The 20887-nt window shown below is 36.8% G+C and overlaps 1 protein-coding gene across 1 annotated transcript in view; it reads left to right on the top strand.

Annotated features, from left to right (window-relative positions):
- camta1a (calmodulin binding transcription activator 1a) overlaps positions 1 to 20887 on the top strand; it is a 409862-nt gene that overhangs the window by 344292 nt on the left and 44683 nt on the right. Inside the window, 1 exon segment of the mRNA XM_051096020.1 lies at positions 16354 to 16507. Coding sequence (XP_050951977.1) covers positions 16354 to 16507 — 154 coding nt within the window.

Here is a 20887-nt window from a genome sequence, read left to right on the forward strand (position 1 = left end):
ATAGTCATGCTAATAACCAACTAGTTATTAGTGAGAATTAGACACTAAAGTGTTACCAATATTCTTATTAACTCACCATAGTATTTAAAGTGAGAAGGGTACAAAAAAAGTATGCATTTTAAGGTTAGACTAATTTTTTATGTTAAATCCACTATTGTATTATATATAAATGTTCTACAGTCTGTTAAAGTATTAAGTTCACTTACATAAGAAGTAACTGTAATTAAATTACAGTAACTAGTTACACTCAACACTCATAATACAGTATGTTCAGTTTATGTAGGGTTTTCCTTTGTAATTGTTTTGTTTGGTTGTTTTTGCTGTAACAGTCTTTCTGCCATTACGTATTTGAAGCATTCATGGGTCTGTATGTCATAAATTTCATAAATGTAGTTTGAATTTATTGTATAATACATTTTAGAAGATTATTGGCATCACTAAAGATAAATATATACATTTGGTCAAAACTTTCCTCAGGCACTTACATACACAGGGACCCTGTAAGAAATTTAATTGTTTTGATCTCATTTCTTTCGGAATCTCATTTTAGTGCTACGGAAAAGGTGCTTTCTTGCAATTTTTGTCAATTTACTACTTCTTCCTCACTCGTTTTACCTGCCGTCATACCATTTTCAGTACCCTCAGCTCTGCCCTCTGTCCAGAACCTCTGTCTTTCTTAAAGTGTCTTAACTCATTCTGCTGGTCGCTAGGCAACTACTGGCTGGTTCGGTGTCCCAGAGGGTGAGGGTTTATGTGTGTAGGAATCCGGGGGGTGTCTCCTGAGCATCTTCACCCTGGGGCCCTCCAGCTGGAGTGGTCAATGTGCTCTTGGACCTTAATATTGCAGCATTCTGATTTTGTACTTTATGTTGCTGATGTCATGATCATTGCTGTGGAAAAATGTTTTAACTGCTTTTGGTCCCGAAATTGACCCACTAGGCCATTTCCAGATTACACTGAGGCTAGTGCCACAGCATCTTAAGACTATAGATGCTATCTTCTTTTATCTGCTGTCCCTGATCCTATCGGCTTATCTGTGATTCAATCGGGAACCAGGAGTCCTAGCTCTCAAGGAACGGTTTGCCATACAGAGCCTTCTCCCTGAAATATAAATCACTGATGGCCTCAGCATAATCTGCACATTATGATTCTGGTATACAAGGTTCAGACTCTGGCTTAGGCGCACATTTAGCATTAGAATCAAAGCTCAGGCTTCCCTGCTTAAACAAAAACAGCTTAGACAAGCATGAATTTCTAATCTGGCCCAGCTTGCACTGCAGAAAATATATATTTTGTTTTCTTGTTTTTCAGTAAGAATATCTAAACACCTTTAAAAACAAGAGATATGTATATGAAAAACTTTTTTCACAAAAGTTAAGAGTTGTTTTGAGTCTTGAGTCTTTTTGAAAAGTTTGTAGAGAATAAACCTTGAATTAATGCATGTTACAGTTTATTTTTCTCCCGATTTCCCATATTATTTTTCTTAATTTTAAGTACAAATCTTGTGCTTAAAGCACAAAATTTAGTAAGGCATTTGCTTAAAGGATTAGTTCACTTCCAGAATAAAAATTTTCAGATAATTTACTCATCCCCATGTCATCAAAGATGTTCATGTATTCTTTCCTCAGTCTAAAAGAATTTAAAGTTTTTGAGGAGAACATTCCAGGATTTTTCTCCATATAGTGGACTTCAGTGGGAAAAGTCGGCTGAAGGTCCAAATGGACTACTTGCACGTGTCGTGACGCACTTCCGGTTTGAAATAATACTGCTTAGTTATTTATGTTTTAAATGTGCTGTAATTGTCTAGTTGATTTAAACGGCTATTAAAATGAGTGTTCGCAGAGTGATATTTTCAGAGACAGGAGAAGAGATATTCTGATGATTACTGTGTACAGAATTTTCCGAACTCAACAGAACTTTAAGTTTTAATCCAACATAAACCGATCTGAGAAAGCGGTAGCTGGTAATCATACGTGACTGTTTCACCGCAGGGTGTCAGTGCTCTAAACTTGTGATTGCAACACTGTGGTGTGTGTGTGAGATCTAATGAATAAGATCAGAATGAACCTTTATTTATCTGTATTAAAGTCACTATTCTGTGTCATTTTTCATTCATAATAATTTCACTGTATGTAATGCCGTCACACTGTCAATGCTTTACTGCTTAAAATTAGTTAAATATTTAACATCATTTAATTTCTTTAAGGCAGTCACCACAGATTCATTTGGCCATTTTAAACACTGGAATAAGTACCAACGTGTACAAGCAATACTGCTCTTATGAAAATTATCCATGATTTTACTACAAATAAAACCAAAAATTGCAATTAAACCATAGTAACTACAAATTAACTCCATGGTAGGCTGTTTGTAGTAAAATTGTAGTTTTAGAAATGGTAAAAACAGGGGAAAAAACATGGTTACTACGCTTTTACTATAGTAAAACCATGGTTAATTTTCGTAGGGTTGTTTATAAGTAAAATTCATTTAAAACTGTATATTCAACAGGTATGAAATATGACTACTAAGAGAAAAATACTGTTGGTGAGAAGACAAGCACTAATGCAACAGGCTGGATAATCCCAGGTGAGGAACAAGGGTCTTATCTAGCGAAACGATCGGTTATTTAAAAAAAAAAGAAAAAAATTTAACTACTTTTTAACCACAAATGCTAATTTTGCACTAGCTCGACTTGACGCATTACGTAGTCATGTAGGAAAGGTCACTTGTGATGCAGCTGGAAGTACCGACCAGTGTTTACAAAACAAATGTGCAAAGTCAAACGCCCTTTGCAAAAAGAAGGTAAAACAACGATTTTAAAATTTGAAGAAAATGAGAGTTTTTTGCCCTACCCTACCTTTTTGAACCGAAGTACACAGATAAAAACTAACAACGTGTGACCTTTCCAACGTGATTACGTAATGCACAAAGTCATAGACACTCATTGCAGAGCTAGTGTAAGAGAAGCATTTTGTGATTAAAAGTATGTTCATTTGTATTTTTTTATTTCGCTGAATAAGACCCTTATTCCTTGGCTGAGATCATGTAGAGCCTTTTGAAGCTGCATTGAAACTGCAATTTAGGCCTTCAACCTGTTGGCTCCCAAAAAAATGCTAGAATGTTTTCCTCAAAAATACCCTGTCTCCAAATCTTAACAGAAAGCCTGAAGAAGCCTGGCTGGGGCACCAACTTCTAAAACCCAACATAATCTGGTTAACCGCCAGGGTTAGAGCGAGTGTAAGGGCTGGCTGACTTTGCTGTGTTCTTCACTGACACATGCACTTCCTGTGAGAGACTTTGGGCATTAGGACCATAGTCACCAAGCTCCACTGAGCCCATCACAGCAGACTGATGGCTCCCAGACGGCTTGCTCCCGGTCTGCTCAGGGCAGAGCTAATGGAGAGGTAGCCCACTGGTGTTAAAGCAGCTGCCAGATGAATAACTGAAACACTAGTGGCAGCCAAGGTGGAATCTGTACTTTTACAGTAACACCTACATTTTGTCCTCTGTGCTCCGTGCAAGCTTCAATTCGATCTGCACCAAACACGTACTCCAAAGAAAAAAGGAGAATACAGAATATCTTTTGGGTTTTTTAGCAGAGCTACATGTTGACACCTGGGCAAACACATAACCGCACGCTCCACGGACGCACTCTTGTGAGCTGAGTAGTTCTGGCCCTGGAAGCTAAGTTATTTAAAGCTGGCTCTTGACTTCATCTGAGTCATTATGGGCTGCTGAATTAAACATCACAGGCCTCAGCCTCTGGCTCCTGCAGAAGCGCTCTGCCGTGCTTTGCTCCGGCTCCGTCCTCTTCCTCAAAAAGTTACATTCTCTAACACCACTCCACGCGCTTTTCTCTCTCATGTCTGTCGAGAGGGGCCGAACCGAGACCTAACGAGAGAGAACAGCACATCACAGTCCTTGAGAAGCAGAGGATGATGTGTACCGGCTGAGGTCGTTTCACACGCTCGAGCATAAAGTGAGGAGTTGTCAAATAGCCGGGCTGCATTCCTCACCTATTTCCTACTGTGCGTCCCATGGGACTGGGATTTAGATGCACCTCCTGCGGTGCGTGCAGCTTTCTGGGCAGTGCCCATGGAATGTGTATGTTTGTGTGTTTGTATGTGGGCGTTGGATCAACCATCCAGCTCACAGCAGTAGCCTGAGACTGCATAGGCAGAGTTTGGTGGGTGCCAGGGCTGGTGTTTAATCAATGTGTGAATATAACACAGTTCATGATTTTTAGTATTGATGTTGCTGTTGACTGAGTTACTGCTTACCAACAGAAGGTCAGATAAACATGTTAGATGGAGTTTCTTCAACTTTCTGCACTTGTATGTCCTCAGGAATGCTTTTTATTAAAACAGATTTCAACTTTTTTATTTTTGTTACTGTATATGAAGGTCATATAAACTTCTATATGAATTTTTATGCCTTTTCATGTATAGATTACATTTACTTGCACCACCAGTCAAATGTTTTTGAACAGTAAGGTTTATAATGCTTTTTAAAGAAGTTTTTTCTGCTCACCAAGCCTGCATTTATGTTTTAATCCTTTAGCTGTGGCATCATTTCCATTACATCAAACAATTTTTCCCCTAAATAAACACTTTGTGTATTCATTTTATTTTTTCCCCATATACCTTAAAAAAGGAAAATAAAATAAAATAAAATAAATGATTAAAATGATTTCTTTTTTTAATCTTTTAGATGTGGCATCATTTCCATCACACCAAAAAAAAAAAAAACACAAAAGTAAATCACACATAAAGTTTTCTGTAAGGTTAGTGCACTTTGGCTTGAGCATTTTATAATTTCTGAGCAGAATATTTTTATTGTGCATTTTTTCTGATCAAACTCTAAAAATTAAAAATGTGAACATTTTATTAGGATACATACAATGTTATTTGAAATTAGACTTAGCAAGACAAAGGAGTCAGCTATTTTATGCCAAAAAAATATTTTTAACCCTTTAACTGTCACTCCCATTTTTGAACACAGACATAAAAATGCACTATCCAGACTTAAATATTAATAATTTATGAATGAAAACATTTTGTAATATGATTTTAATGTACATTTTCCGTGATGTCTGATTTTAAAATGCCTTTCAAAGAATGAATTTTGAGATTTTAAGTTTTGAACTGACATATAATTTCTTATGATTTCTAAAACGTGATAGGGAAAAAGGAAACAAAGAAAGTAATTTGTGACAAAGGTCAGAACTCATGTTATGATGTAGATTTTCTATTACATTTCCTACATAATTTGTAACACAAAAATATGATAAAATATCTATTTAGGAGTCTTAGACCTTTCCAACAATGTATAGTTTGTCATGATTAGATTAGGATTTATTTGTAATATGGTGAAGTAAACTTAGGCGTCCCACAGAAGGGATGGTGACAGTTAAAGGGTTAAATTAGTTAATGCCATTGCCAGGACAGAATGCTATTAAACACAATACATAATTGTGAGATGTGTTGGAAATTACACTGTTTAAGAAATGTTTATTTTAGTAAAAAACTTTTAGTAAAAATGACGTGTATGTTTTCAATAGCCTTTTACATTGAGACTTATGCTGCTGCAAGCAACACACTGATCTCCATTGTTTTCTGCAAATATGCAAGACAACACAGCTCAGTTTTATTGCCATAAGAAATATTCATGTCTGGTAAACATTTTCAATCCACTTTCTGTTGGCAGGTGTAGCAAAAATGTAATTTTAAATCAATTCAATATATGAAACTGGTGTGTGTCATGTTACTGACACAGAAAACACAGGCCATGCTAAAGAGGTGGCACTGGCAGGATGTGACATCATCGCTTTTATAACTGAGTGCAAAGTGACTGACTTTTACCAACTTGCACTTTAAAGTGTTCTGCATATAGAGGCTCATAAACATTAAAGGGTTCATGGAAGGGTCTTCCTCTGTATTAGACACAAGCTGTAGGGGATTTGCTGCACACCATCGCCTTTGACGTGTCATATACACCCACACACTCAAGCGCTTGTGTACAAACACACACACGCACAAGCACACCAGTCAGTAATGGGAAATAAAACTATGAAGAAAGGGGGATGTTTTGTGCCCGGCGCAGCACTGAGTCAATTGACCTTGAAATGAACAGCAGCACTGGGGGACAGCGAGGTATGGATACATTTAAGAGCTGGGTGTGGGTGCCAGGGGCCAGCCTACTGCCTAATGACGGACACACTGCTTCATCCATCACCATGCCACAGCCAGGGCACCCGCCAGGGCAAGGCTTTAATCACCTCTCTCGCTCATAAACACACACACACACTTTTTTCACTTATGACTGTGGACTCATGCATTTGTATGGCACACGCGATCTTAAAGGGACAGTTCACCTAAATATGAAAATTCTGTCATTAACTCACCCTCATGTCATTCCAAAACGGGAAGCATTTCTTTCTTGTGTGGAACACAATAGAACATATTTTTTTTAAATATCATGCAGTATTCATACAGTAAATGTCAATGGGGTCCACTGTTCAATGAGGGTGATAAAATAATGACAGAATTGAAATTTTTGGGTTATATATCTGGCATACTCTGACATAATTTGCTCTCATTCTTATGACTTATGGTTATTATTAACTAAACAGATATGAATAACTATATTATTATTTTACTAATTCATATTTTAATAGATTTTCCAAGTCAAAGATTCATGCATTATATTTATGCAATTTTTTTTTTTTTTTTTAATTGTTTGATGTGATGGAAATATAAACACTTAAATTGAAATATTAAAATAACAGAAAGTAAATATATATATATGATACATACATACATATATATATATATATATATATATATGTGACCCTGGACCACAAAACCAGTCTTAAGTCGCTAGGGTATATTTGTAGCAATAGCCAAAAATACATTGTATGGGTCAAAATTATTGAATTATTTTTCTTTTATGGCAAAAATCATTAGGAAATCATTAGGAAATTAAGTAAATTAAGTATGTTCCATGAAGATATTTTGTAAAATTCCTGTTGTAAATATATGAAATCTTAATTTTTGATTAGTAAAATACATTGTTAAGAATGTAATTTGGACAACTTTAAAGGCAATTTTCTCAGTATTTTGATTTTTTGTTGTACCTCAAATTCCAGGTTTTCAAATAGTTGTATCTCGACCAAATATTGTCCTATCCTAACAATAATGTATAATGTATAAATCTCAGTTTTGAAAAACTGACCCTTATGACTGGTTTTGTGATCCAGGGTCACATATATATATACACAAACACATATATATTATATATTATACACTTTTTATTTTAATTACTAAAACTAAAAATTGCTAACATTTAAATAAAAAATAAAATCTAATTTAAAATATTAACAAAAAACTACACTGCTAAAATGTTTTTTAAGTTGTAATATATATAATAATATATAGTAGTAGTAGTAGTAGTAGTATTTACCAAAACAATACTTTTTCAGTCTGTTCAAATTTCATGTTACTTATTTCCTTATAATGAATTGTGACATTTGCAAACAATTTCTGAGTGAAAACTGTGTCTTTTTTATAGTAGTAATAATAGCATGATACTAAAATAACATTGGCATGATTTTCTTTCTTTCTACTTACAGCAGCACCTAAAACACATTTAGACACCTGGATTGGTTATTATGTGTGCCCACATTGTATCACACACTCACATTAGCATACTGTACATAGACTCTTTTGCTTTCATGCACTCTAAATGCTGAACTTCACCCACATCCTCACACTCTCAACCAATTCCATCTCACTCCAGTTAAAATCAGCTACAACCTGGTAGTCGCTCCATTCTCTTGAAGGTTGCTGGGGTTTTTTTTTCCAGAGAGAAAATTCTTGATGCTCCGCTGTGACTCTGACCTCTACATCATGTCTGGAGTACATCATCTTCCTCCAGAACTGAGCCCAGCGGTACTCTGAGAGCACAACCCTTCTATCAAGTTAAAAATAGTGAGACAGATGGAGACAAAAAAGTTAAATATTTGTTGCAGTATATCAGAAGTGCTGTGATTTATGTAACATGGGTTAGTGAAATGGGCCTGCTTGTACACCCAGTGGGTATGTTCCTCACCACGCTCACAAGAAATGAGTCAGAGGATCTGTCTCTCCCATGCTTTTTTCCCACAATCCTCTAGGGGTTTCCTGTCAACCGAGTGCAGCGTTTGGCCGTGTCTTTTTGTGCCGCGGCTTTGAACTTCTCGCTGACGTTTTTTCCCTCTCAGAGCTACATAAGCACTGGTTCTTTTCTCTCTTGGACTCGTTTGTGTGCTTTTTAGCTTAATTAAGATATTTAACCTTGATGAGGTTCTTGTTGTTTCACTGCCAAGACTTTCTCTTTCAGCTCTTAAAGAGATAGCTCACCCAAAAATGAAAATTCTGTAATGATTTTCTCACTCTCATTTCGTTCCAAATCCCTAAGACTTTCATTCATCTTCGGAACACAACTTAAGATATTTTTGATGAATTCCAAAAGCTTTCTGACCCTGCATAGACAGCAACGCAACTGACAAAGTCCAGAAAGGTAGTAAGGACATTGATAAAACAGTCCAAGTGACATCAGTGGTTCAACCTTAGTTTTATGTTAATGAGAATACTTTTTGTATGCACAGAAAACAAAAATAACTTCTTTATTCAACAATTTCTTCTCTTCCTTGTCAGTCTCCGAACGCATTACTGTCTATACAGGGTTAGAAAGCTCTCAGATTTCATCAAAAATATCTTAATTTGTGTTCCGAAGATAAACAAAGGTCGTACAGGCTTGGAACAACATGAGGGTGAGTAATTAATGACAGAATTTTGGGGTGAACTATCCCTTGAAGTTTTTAGCGTTTGTGATGGTTATGTTGTGCCATAATTTCCCAAACGCTCTCCCTGTCTGTTGTTGTTCAAACCGCTACTTCTAGCACCAAATTCACAGTAATGATTGAGATTTAGATTAATAGGGTGTTATGTCAGGCAGAAACTGATATTCATCTCTTAAGTCAAATATGATGTCTAAAAAAATCTAAAAAACAAATCTCTAGTATCTCATAACTTAATATCATGACAAATATGTCCCAGGACACTAAAACAGTGCTGAAACATATTAACTATCTATTAACTATGACTTCTGCCATAACAAACTAATAATTTGCTGCTCATTAATAGTTATTTGTCAAGTTTAGGTATGGGGAAGGGATCTAAAATATGGTCATGCAGAATAAGTGCTTTATAAGTACTAATAAACAGCCAATTAGTAATATGTGACCCTGGACCACAAAACCAGTCATAAGGGTAAATTTTTCAAAATTGAGCTTTATATGTCATCCAAAACCTGAATAAATAAGCTTTCCATTGATGTATGGTTTGTTAGCGTAGAACAATATTTGGCCGAGATACAACTATTTCAGTATGTGGAATCTGAGGATGCAAAAAAATCTAAATATTGAGAAAATCGCCTTTAAAGTTGTCCAATTTAAGTTCTTTGCAATGCATATTACTAATCAAAAATTAAGTTCTGATATATTTCCAGTAGGAAATTTACAAAATATCTTCATGGAACATGATTTTTACTTAATTTCCTAATGATTTTTGGCATAAAAGAAAAATCTATAATTTTTTTATAATGTATTTTTGGCTATTGCTACAAATATACCCCAGCGACTTAAGACTGGTTTTGTGGTCCAGGGTCACATATGTGGCCTGGACCCTGGACTACAAAACCAGTCATAAGTAGCACAGGTATATTTGTAGGCAATAGCCAACAATACATTGTATGGGTCAAAATGATCCATTTTTCTTTTTTATGCCAAGAATCATTGGGATATTATGTAAAGATCATGATCCATGAAGATATTTTGTAAATTCCCTACCATATCAAAACTTTATGATTAGTCAACCAAATATTGTCCCATCCTAAAAAAACATACATCAACTGAAAGCTTATTTATTCAGATTTTTAATTCAGATTATTCAGAAGATTTATAAATCTCAATTTCAAAAAATAGATCCTTATGACTGGTTTTGTGGTCCAGTCTCACATATGCATGTTAATAAGCAACTAGTTAATAGTGGGAATCGGTCTATATGTATACATAATTACTTGTTCATGTTTGTGCTATTGTTTACACACCAAAAACATGTCACTTTGTGCAGATGATGTCGTGCACGTCACAAAATGTGAGTGTAATGTGTAATATTTTAATGTAGTATATTTAGACACATTTAATGGGAACATGAGTACTTAATAACAGGAGTGACTCATTCACATGACCGGATGCAGCAATCCTGCATCAAAACATAATGTACTCACGTGTCCAGATCTGAACTAGTGCCAGCTAAATATGAAGCCCAAATGGCCTGCTTTCAAACGTCCAACTCAAAGACAATCTCTTACGCACAGGCACTTATCTGCCAGAACACGCCGTCCCACCCCCACGCTGCAATAAATCATCCGTAATATGCAGATACTTATTTGAAACCCTGTCCTTCTTCCCAGCCCTTCAGGTTGGAGTTGATGCTGGCTGGAGGCAGGCCCGAGCAGCAGTAATGACCCTGAAGCTATTACTAGTGGATATTTATAGCACTCAGGGCCAGCTATGGGGCAGCACTCATGACCACATTGGCTTCATGCATGTGGGCGTCCAGCTACTAGTTGCCAGGTTACCACAGTGCTTCCAGGTACCTGTGTGTTCCCCAGACGTGCACACACACACACACGCACAAACACATAGAGAAACACCTTTAGAATTGAGATCTGCTTTCTTTCTGCAGGCTTAAAGCAAAAAAAACCCAACAAGCTTTAATTGTTTTTCTTGCTTACCAATGAAAAAGATGAGTAAAAAAACAATTTCTGTGAATTCAAGCACAGAACGCTTCCTAATGAAGTTTTTTTTAACCTTCATTTAGCATTTAATGCTCTTAAATAGTGAAGTCAAGGGATAAATACAGGTTCTGTGGACTGGCTGTACAAGATCTACACGCCTCTGCACTCCAGGGATGAGTCTAGCGTAAAGGTGCTGAGCTCTAATGAATGCCTTTAATAATGAAAAATGCCGTTTGCGCAATACCACGAGCCCTGCACACGCTGCAACTCTATCCAAACTTCGGCCCCCTCGTCCCACATCAACAAATCTGGAAGCAAGCCCTGGTTCTCCATGGAGGTGTACCACAAACATGGTCTAAAGATTACGCTGCACAACTAATCAATACCTTAATGAGATCCCATTTTCTCCTCCAAATAGTATCCAGGCCTGAAGTTTCCTCCTGCTTTAGTTTGTTGGACGAAAACTTGCGTTATTAAAAGGGAGCAGCCAGTAGGAAATTAAATTAAATTAAGTTTGCATCCTGATAGATTTATAAGACACTCCACATTTTCATTGTGTTGTTGTGCCGTCGGAAAGAGAGTGAGGGTCTGGAGGGGGTGCGAGCGTGATTGTGTGGGTGCGTAAAAAAGCTCTCTGAAGAGACAGAGCGGGAAAGGAGTGAGCCGTAGATGTCATACGCTTCTGGCTCAGTCTTGAATTTACGACTGAAGCGCAGCTTCACAGATTACTTGTATTTGGATGGGTTGTAAGTCTGCCAAATGTGCATTGTAAAACAGGGACGATGTGTCGGCGTAGGAGGGACCGGAAAAGAGGAATGTGCATGTATGTGTGTGTGTGATGGTCATGGATGTATTGCTTTCTGTTGGCATGTATGTGGGATTTTTTTATGTACCTTTGTTGGTGGTTAGTTTAATTGGCTGTCTTTTTTGCTCTGTATGCTTATATGAATTTTACAAAATGTCAGGGTCATAATTCATCCTAAAAAAAAATGTTTTGCATAAGAAATTCAAGCTTACTATAGAACCATAAAGATTTTTTAATTTGTAACTATTTTATTTCAAATACAATTTTCCCCTTCAAATTATCATTTCTGTACTGCCAAAAAATAAATAAAAACAAATACATTATTGATAATCACCCTGTCCTGACACAAAAAAATAATATATATTAAATGTACAATTAAACATACAGTAAAAGATTATGTATTATAACTTATATGTACACTGCCGTTCAAACGTTTGGGATCAGTTCGATTTTTAATGTTTCTTATGCTCATCAAGGCTGCATTTATTTGCTCAAAAATCCATAACAACAGTAATATTGTGAAATATTATTTTAATGTAAAATAACGGTTTTCTATGTGAATATATTTTAAAATGTAATTTATTCCTGTGATGTAAAGCTGAATTTTCAGCATCATTACTTCAGTCTTCAGTGTCACATGATCCTTCAGAAATCATCCTAATATGCTGATTTATTATCAATGTTAAAAACAGTTGTGCTGCCTAATATTTTGTTATAACTGTGCTACTTTTTTCAGGATTCTTTTATATATAAAAAGTTTAAAAAAAAAAACAGCATTTTTTAAATAGAAATCTTATATAACTATATAAACTACCATTTAAAAATTTGTGGTCAGGAAATTTTTATTCTTTATTTTTTTATAGAAATGAATACTTCCATTCACCAAGGATGTGTTAAATTAATAAAAAATGATAGCAAAGACTTGTCAGAAAAGACTTATATTTTAAATAAATGCTGTTCTTTTTAACTTTTTATTCATCAAATAATCCTGAAAAAATAATCACAGGCTCTAAAAAAATATCAAGTAGCACAACGGTTTCCAACATTGATAATAAAAGTAATAAATCAGCATATTAGAATATTTCTGAAGGATCATGTGAAACTGAAGATGGGAGTAATAGCTGATGAAAATTCAACTTTGCATCACAGAAATAAATTAGATTTTAAAATATATTAAAATAAAAAACTATTATTTTAAACTGTAATAATATTTCACAATATTACATTTCTTTCTGTATTTTTGATCAAGTAAATGCAGCCTTGATGAGCACAAGAAAATTCTTTACGAGAAGTTCTTTTTTTTTTTTTAATTTTGAGGTAAAACTTAACCAGACATTTTGACCCATACAGCTTCACCCATGTTTGCATGAGGATGTGTTTATGTTTATCTGGGCTTTACTTACCCTTCTCATGCTGGTTAAGGATCGAGGGCATGGCCTGGTGATCACCGCAGCTGCTTGTGCCATATGGGGATGTAGTGCTGGTGTCTGCTTCCACAAGCTCACGGCTACAGCAGCAGGAGTCACGCCTGAGCATCCTCAGCTCGCCCTCCCCAACCAAGAGGCGGTCCAGCACGCTCCCTCCATCCACTTGAAAGAGAATAGTGCACTAGAACTTACTCTTAAAATCCTCTCATGAAGACAGATTTCCTATGGATTTAAATTTTAAATCAAATCTTTTCCTTTTAATCCATCAAAGGTGCTGTTCAAACACCTTGACACATTCACTTTGAATATCAAGTGTGCTGGTTGAAGAGTTCAATCAAAAGTTCTCGCTGTGAATTACAGGCCTGTTTGATTTCGAGCGCTCTGAATTTAGCTTTTGATTTGTTCTGTCGCCCTTTTCCGTCCTGCAGATTTTGTCCCCTCTCTCTGTGGTCACTGTTCAAGGCTTGTTAGTCCCACGCAGAGATTGTCAATGCTCTTTCTAATTGTGATTTGCAGTCCATTCAGTTGTAGTCAGAAGAATCTCTGAGAGAGGAAATGTCAGTCTGAACCTGCTCAACAGCACTGTAATAGAGGAGTTCAGAGATGCCAATGATAAAAGCTGCGTCTGAAACTAAAGTAGCTTCCATCAACAGCTAAACAGACAGCATTTAGTATGAAGGAAACTTCTAAGAAAAGCTGGTTTTAGGCACTGTGATGTCTTGGCCTGCATAATCTATCCCTCTGAAAATGTTCAGCCTGGATTTCTCTTATGTTGGCAAATTTTACTGAAATGTGTAGGTCATAATTGACCCCAAAATCAGAAAGAAACAAGAAAAATAAAGTATATTTTTGAGGCCATTAAATTTTGTTGTTGCTGTTTTTGTTTAATTTTTTTGCCTTTGAATTCACTTTTTGGGCTAAATTACTGGGATATATATACAGTTGAGGTCAAAAGTTTACATCCCCCTTTCAGAATCTGCAAAATGTTAATTATTTTACCAAAATAAGAGGGATCATGCAAAATGCATGTTATTGTTTATTTAGTATTTTAGTAGTTATTTGGAGCCGGGGGTGAAAACGTTTTGAATTTGAAGATCAGGGTAAATTTAACTATATATTTATAAATTTATTTTGTATTCTGGGAAACATGTAAGTATCTTATGTAGCTTCTAAAGTGCAGTACTAAATGAAAAAAATATGATATTTAGTCAAAATAAGAAAAATGTACACATTTTCATTCTGTTCAAAAGAATGTTTACACCCTGGCTTTAAGTGCATTGTTTTTCCTTCTGGAGCATCAGTGAGCGTTTGAACCTTCTGTAATAATTGCATATGAGTCACTCAGTTTTCCTCAGTGTGAAAAGATGGATCTCAAAATCATACAGTCATATTTGGAAAGGGTTCAAATACACAAAAATGCTAGAAAACCAAGGAATTTGTGGGACCTGAAGGATTTTTCTGAAGAAACGCTGGCAGTTTAACTGTTCAGGACAAACAAGGGACTCATAAACAACTATTACTAAATAAAAAAACAAAAAACAGCTATAGATCATTCAGGTAACAACACAGTATTAAGAATGAAGGGGATGTAAACTTTTGAACAAAGTCATTTTTATAAATTCAACTATTATTTTCTCTTGTGGAGTATATGTAAACACCTTTTATATGAAATATCTTATTCAGGTCGGTACTAAATAAACAATAACATGCATTTTGTATGATCCCTCTTATTTTGGTAAAATAATTAACATTTTGCAGATTCTGAAAGGGGGATGCAAACTTTTGACCTCAACCAAATAGACAGATAGATAGATTTGTATTATTTTTTGTGAATATATTTATAGCTCAGTTGTGGGATATCATACAGTAGTCAGCATAGTATACTGTACATTTCATCTTAACATATTATCTTCTGACCAGCTGAACAAATCTTTGTAGTTAAGACAGAATGTTGCATAAACATTGTGACAAAAATTGTGTCTTTTTCCCTTCCTACCTTTGCATACTGCCTGCTAAGGCAGCATTTATTAGCTTTCGGACATGGCCATGATCAGGTGTGGTTACCATGGTGCTCTCTGTAGAGTAAAGTGCCAGCGGCTGTATGAATGTCTTTCTTTGTGTGTATTACCCCATTGAGCATGCAGTACGCATAGATTTTGCACATGTACGTCGAAGTGTAATGCTGCAGGCCGGGAGGCAGCGCAGAACCGCAGCCCCCAATTCACTCGGCACGTAACGCTCATAAAACTAATAAAAATGCTAATGAAAGGGACAGTTTTCTCCACTGTTTCAGTATACGGATTCGGTTTGTGTATGCGTTATATATCTGTGTTTCACGTGACATTCAAATGTCGGTGTGCTGGAACGAGTAGGATTTTGTGAGTGTGTGTGTGTGTGTGTGTAATCTCCGTGGTGACAGGGGACCGCTTGTTCTGTGACTTTTTACAGCGCTTTGTAATCATCGCTATTTATGATTACAGAACAGAATTGATGTTATTCACTCTGGCTAGATATGCTTTAAACAACCCTTTTATTCATAAGCTGTCAAAATGTATCCAGCAAACACTTGCTGACTTCAAACTGATAGAATTTGTTTATATGTATACACTAAGCCCTTACTTTGAGTTGACAACCGCAAGGTTACAAAAAAACAGGTGCTTTGTAAGCCTCGCACAACTCACATGAAGATCCCGGTTTGGGATGTTCTGTCCCTGGTTTTATCCTCTCTGTGAATAACTCTGGCACTACATACCGTCAGTAAACAGTTGCGCCACTTTTGTGCGCAAACAGTTTTATTCACTAACCGCTCTTGGCTTAACCAGGCGCCGCCGTGTGTATTTAAATTAAATCATTGTCATTCTTTTCAGCACAAACACACCTCCTTTCTATGTAAATTAGGCTTATTATAGATTACACCTTATTCACAAGACTCAGCGCTATTTGCCTGTGCAATTAATGTTGCGCTAGTACTGCCTGTGGAAAGCAGACTCTAAGCTGTTTTATTCAGAAGAGACGTTTGTGTGTTTTCTAACAATAATTTTTCAAATGATGGAGAGGAGCAGGCAGCGAATGATGTGTTTCAGTTAATTCTCTATTTCAGTCACTCGACTAATCTGGCTAGCTCCCAAATATGCATGAACACAATTTTTATTCAATTTTTTATATGTGTGTGTTTTTGCCCCATCTGTGTTTCCACTGCTTCTTCAGTCAGACCTTTCCACTCACCACACCACTTTTTCCTTTTTCTCTTTCTGTCTCTCGGGCCTGTCCTTTCTCCAGAACCCAGACATTGTGCTGGTCCACTACCTGAATGTTCCAGCTATCGAGGACTGTGGGAAGCCATGTGGGCCCATCTTGTGCTCCATCAATACAGACAAGAAGGAATGGGCCAAATGGACAAAGGAGGAACTCATTGGCCAGCTGAAACCAATGTGTAAGTTTCAAATCATCATTCCATCAACTGAATACATTACCTGTCTCCTCTCATGCATGTTTTAAATAATCACTGCAGAAACATTACCAAGCTACCATTCAAATATTTGGGGTCGTTATGATTAAAAAATATATATTTTTGACTCATATGGTGCATTTATGTGGTTAAAAATATATTTAAAAAAATTCATTTGATATGTTTTTGCTTAATAAGTGTTCGTTAAAAACAGCTGTGCTCCTTAATATGTTTGTGAAAGCCGTGATACATTTTTTCAGGATTCTTTGATGAATGAGAGATCAGATTAACAGCATTTATTTGAAATAGATTTTTTTTAATAATGTAGAAGTTTTTACTGTCATTTTTTATTAATTTAACGGGATAGTTCACCAAAAATGAAAATTCTGTCATTAATTATGTACGCTTATGTCGTTCCAAACCCGCAAGATCTTTTTTCATCTTCACAACACAAATTAAAATATTTTTGGTGAAATCTGAGAGTTTTCTGACCCTGCATAGACAGCAACGCAGCTACCAATGTTATGAAGCTACCAGAATACTTTTTGTGTGCAGAGAAAACAAAAATAACAATTTTGTTCAACAATTTCTTCTCTTCTGTGTCAGTCTTTGCCATGCGTTCAGGGGAGTACCACAAGATACAGTTGAGGTCAAAAGTTTGCGTCTTTCAGGATCATTAAAATTTTTAATTATTTTACCGAAATATCATACAAAATGCATGTTATTGTTTATTTAGTACTGACCTGAATAAATTTTACATATAGTCCACAAAAGAAAATAATAGTTGAATTTATAAAAATGACCCAGTTCAAAAGTTTACATTTCCTTGATTCTTAATACTGTGTGGTTACCTGAATGATCCACAGCTGTGTTTTTGTTTAGTGATAGGTGTTCATGAGTCCCTTGTTTGTCCTGAACAGTTAACTTGCCCGCTGTTCTTCAGAAAAATCATTAAGGTCCCACAAATTTTCTAGCATTTTTGTGCTTTTGAACCCTTTCCATCAATTACTGTATGATTTTGAGATCCATCTTTCCACACTGAGGACAACTGAGGGACTCATATGCAACTATTACAGAAGGTTCAAACGCTCACTGATGCTTCAGAAGGAAAAACCATACATTAAGAGCGGGGGGGTGAAAACTTTTGAACATGTATGTGTGCATTTTTTTTTATTTTGCCTAAATATCATATTTTTTCATTTGGTGCTGCCCTTCAGAGGCTACAGAAGATACTTACATGTTTCCCAGAAAACAAATAAGTTAAATTTACCCTGATCTTCAAATTCAAGAAGTTTTCACCCCCTGGCTCTTAATGCATCCTGTTTCCTTCTGGAGCATCAGTGAGCATTTGAACCTTCTGTAATAGCTGCATGAGAACCAAAGAATTTGTGGGACCTGAAGGATTTTCCTGAAACACAGCAGGCAGTTTAACTGCTCAGGACAAACAAGGGACTCATGAACAACTATCACTAAATAAAAAAACACAGCAGGATTGCATTACTGATTCAATAAAACTAAGCAGCTCTTGGTGCTGGTTAGGGCAGTGTGAACTAGCCTTTAGATGTTTAGACAATGATGCTTCACATAGTCTTCTGTAATTTCCGTATTATTTATGCAAGCCCTGTGCTGTTTTAGTTATGCAGTGTTTCATGAGAAGTTAGTCTCTCCCAGCTCAGCCTACTCTAGGACTGTCTTAGCTGCTGCAGCTTGTGCCCTTGCTCATAGCAGTAGTCTCCATGTGGAAGCCTTGACATGATTATTACCTCACTGCCTGTGCGTGCCCCCTCCAAGGCGCCTGGGTGTCCCAGGGTCAGTGGAGCCTTTTGTCTGCGTCTCACTGTCCAGAGTGATAAAGCACGTTGGTTTCCAGTCAGTCAGTGGAGGAGAGCAGTGATGTATTGATTGATGCCAGTGAGTAGGCGGAAGAGTGTCTGACTCGCCAGAAATCCCTTCACACGTCCAGCACCGTGCTTTATGCTTACACTGTGTTTATGTTTTTATCTACGACAGGTCTAGGTCACACAATTGACCAGAGGAAGCCTGTCTAATGAGGATGTTAAAAAAAAGGAGGCGACGGCGTGCATATAATCATGTTTACCCAGAGTCTTATGAGGACACGTCTCTTTATGTGATGCGTGGCATTGATCATTTGAACTAGGACAGGGCTGTCAAGGTAATGAATATATGAAGTCAGATCCCTCGCGTCAGCACTTTTAGACACAGGATGTTGGCGAGGAGAATACAGACGAGCTCAGCTGACATTGTAATTGTTGCCGCGTGTTACGATCCCCTTAAGAGTTCTCGTGGCAATCACTTAAGAGCTCCCTTTCACATTGACTTTAAGACACGTGCAGTAAACTAATGTGTTCATTACACTCCATGCCTGATCTACATCGAAACCATTTGCCATAATGTGTGCAGGTCATTAACGTTGCAAATGGTGTGGACGGCGGCAAAGGTGCGAGACGTCTTCCACTGGTCGGGCCCGGTGCATTGAGACTAGTCTAATAGGGCCACAAGATTCACCCTCATAATCTTCAAACAACCATCCGTGATGCGAGGTCATCTGAAGAGCAACAGTACCACCTAGTGGTGCCGCTGCAGACTTGCAGCCTGTTGATAGTCAGAGATTCATTGTAGACTGTATTAGCCATGCATAATTCATGGATGCATTATACATCAGCTCTACAAACCCAGTGTGTTCCCTCGAGTGACCCGTATCATACACAGACAGCTTGCATTCATTAACAGGACGAGGTGTGCAGTTGGGAGTGAATGCGTGCATTCCTCGACTGACAGTCCTCAGAGAAAGACTTCTGTAACTGTTGATAGGTTGCGGAGAAGTTTCTTTCTCTCCGCTTTAAACATTTTTAATGCATTTGCATCAGATGTCATTGATATGCACCAGTGTTGAGGTTGCATCATCACCTGCTTTGCACGAAATGAGCATTTCATCATTGTAGTGTGAAATATAGATTAGTTATTTTTGCCTTCAAGCTCTGTTATGCAGAATGATTTTGAAGATTTTTACAAAGCTACTGAGATGTATTTTAATTCATCATCAAAGGTTTAGGCTCTCTTTATCTAGAAGTCTACCTTATTGCAAGAAACATTTAATAAAACCTTAACTGTTCTTTTTAGTATCTGAGAATATCTCAATATTGCACTTAAAGGTAAATAATTAGGTTTTTTTTTACTAAGAACTCTTTAGTTCTTTTATTTAGAGAATGCTTTTTACAATCTAAATGAATAACTGACGGATAAGATTAAGGCTCTAGAGTTGTTTTTGTTGTCTTATTAGTACATTATCTTACCCTAGTAAAACAGATTTCAAATGTGGTTTCATGTTGAAGTAGACGTGTGCAGCAGAGGTCAGATGGCAGGTCATCAAAGGCAACGGTTGCTTAGTCACACTACAGCTGGAGAGAAGAACGCGCCCGCCTGATTCATTCCTCTCCGCTGATGTAATTTAAGAGACCGGGGACCAGCCATGCCTGAAGCCCCCTCACTGCTGCATGAGCAGATGATCAGACAGCGGTCCTAAATATGCACGCACACACAGAGGGTGCGAGATATCTGACGTGATTTATGTTTCCTGGAGATAGGCTGCGATTAAAGATACAAGTTGATGGGTGTGGTTATGAGGTGCTTTGAGCTTATGGATATGGATGTGGCTGGCGGAGAGAATGTTTTGATTTGATTTGTCAGCAGCATTTAATCCAGGAGTTTCAAAGTCTTCCTGAGTCCTACAATTGATAATATATACAAATGTAATTGTAATTCTAAATATAATGAAGAATAAATGTACTATTAAATGAATACTGTTAAAAAATTTAATGTACAAAAGAAGTCTTTTTTGTAGATATTTAAAGTCACCATGAAATCAAAATTGATTTTTTTTCTTTTAGTATGAATATAATAGCCTTAAGATTATCTATTAGCTAGTGTGTTCCAAAACAATGACAAAATTTGCATTTAGAAGATATAAGCTTATAAGATATAAGCATTCAAAAGTCTCTTATCTCCGCCAATATGGCGATGTCATCAACGATTTTGATGACATCACCCTGCACTTCAGCTTCTCATCAACCTTTCTGTCCAATCAAACTCTCTCTAGAATATAAAGCGCCCTGCCCCCCCCCTACACTATAAATACACTATTAAAATTCTGTACGCTATATAGAGGATAGCGAATGATTCAGACAGTGTAAATATGCTTTTCATTGGGGCAAATGAAGTCTGGTTTTTTGTTGTGTCGTTGTGTCGCCTAACGCAAAACGCCACAGCACACACGCAGTCTGCTCCTGTCCAGAGACATGATAGTGCGAGTCGGCGCAGACCGCAAAATGTATCAGACCCATTTGA

Source organism: Labeo rohita, chromosome 23 (assembly GCF_022985175.1).
Source record: "Labeo rohita strain BAU-BD-2019 chromosome 23, IGBB_LRoh.1.0, whole genome shotgun sequence".
Taxonomy (NCBI): Eukaryota; Metazoa; Chordata; class Actinopteri; order Cypriniformes; family Cyprinidae; genus Labeo; species Labeo rohita.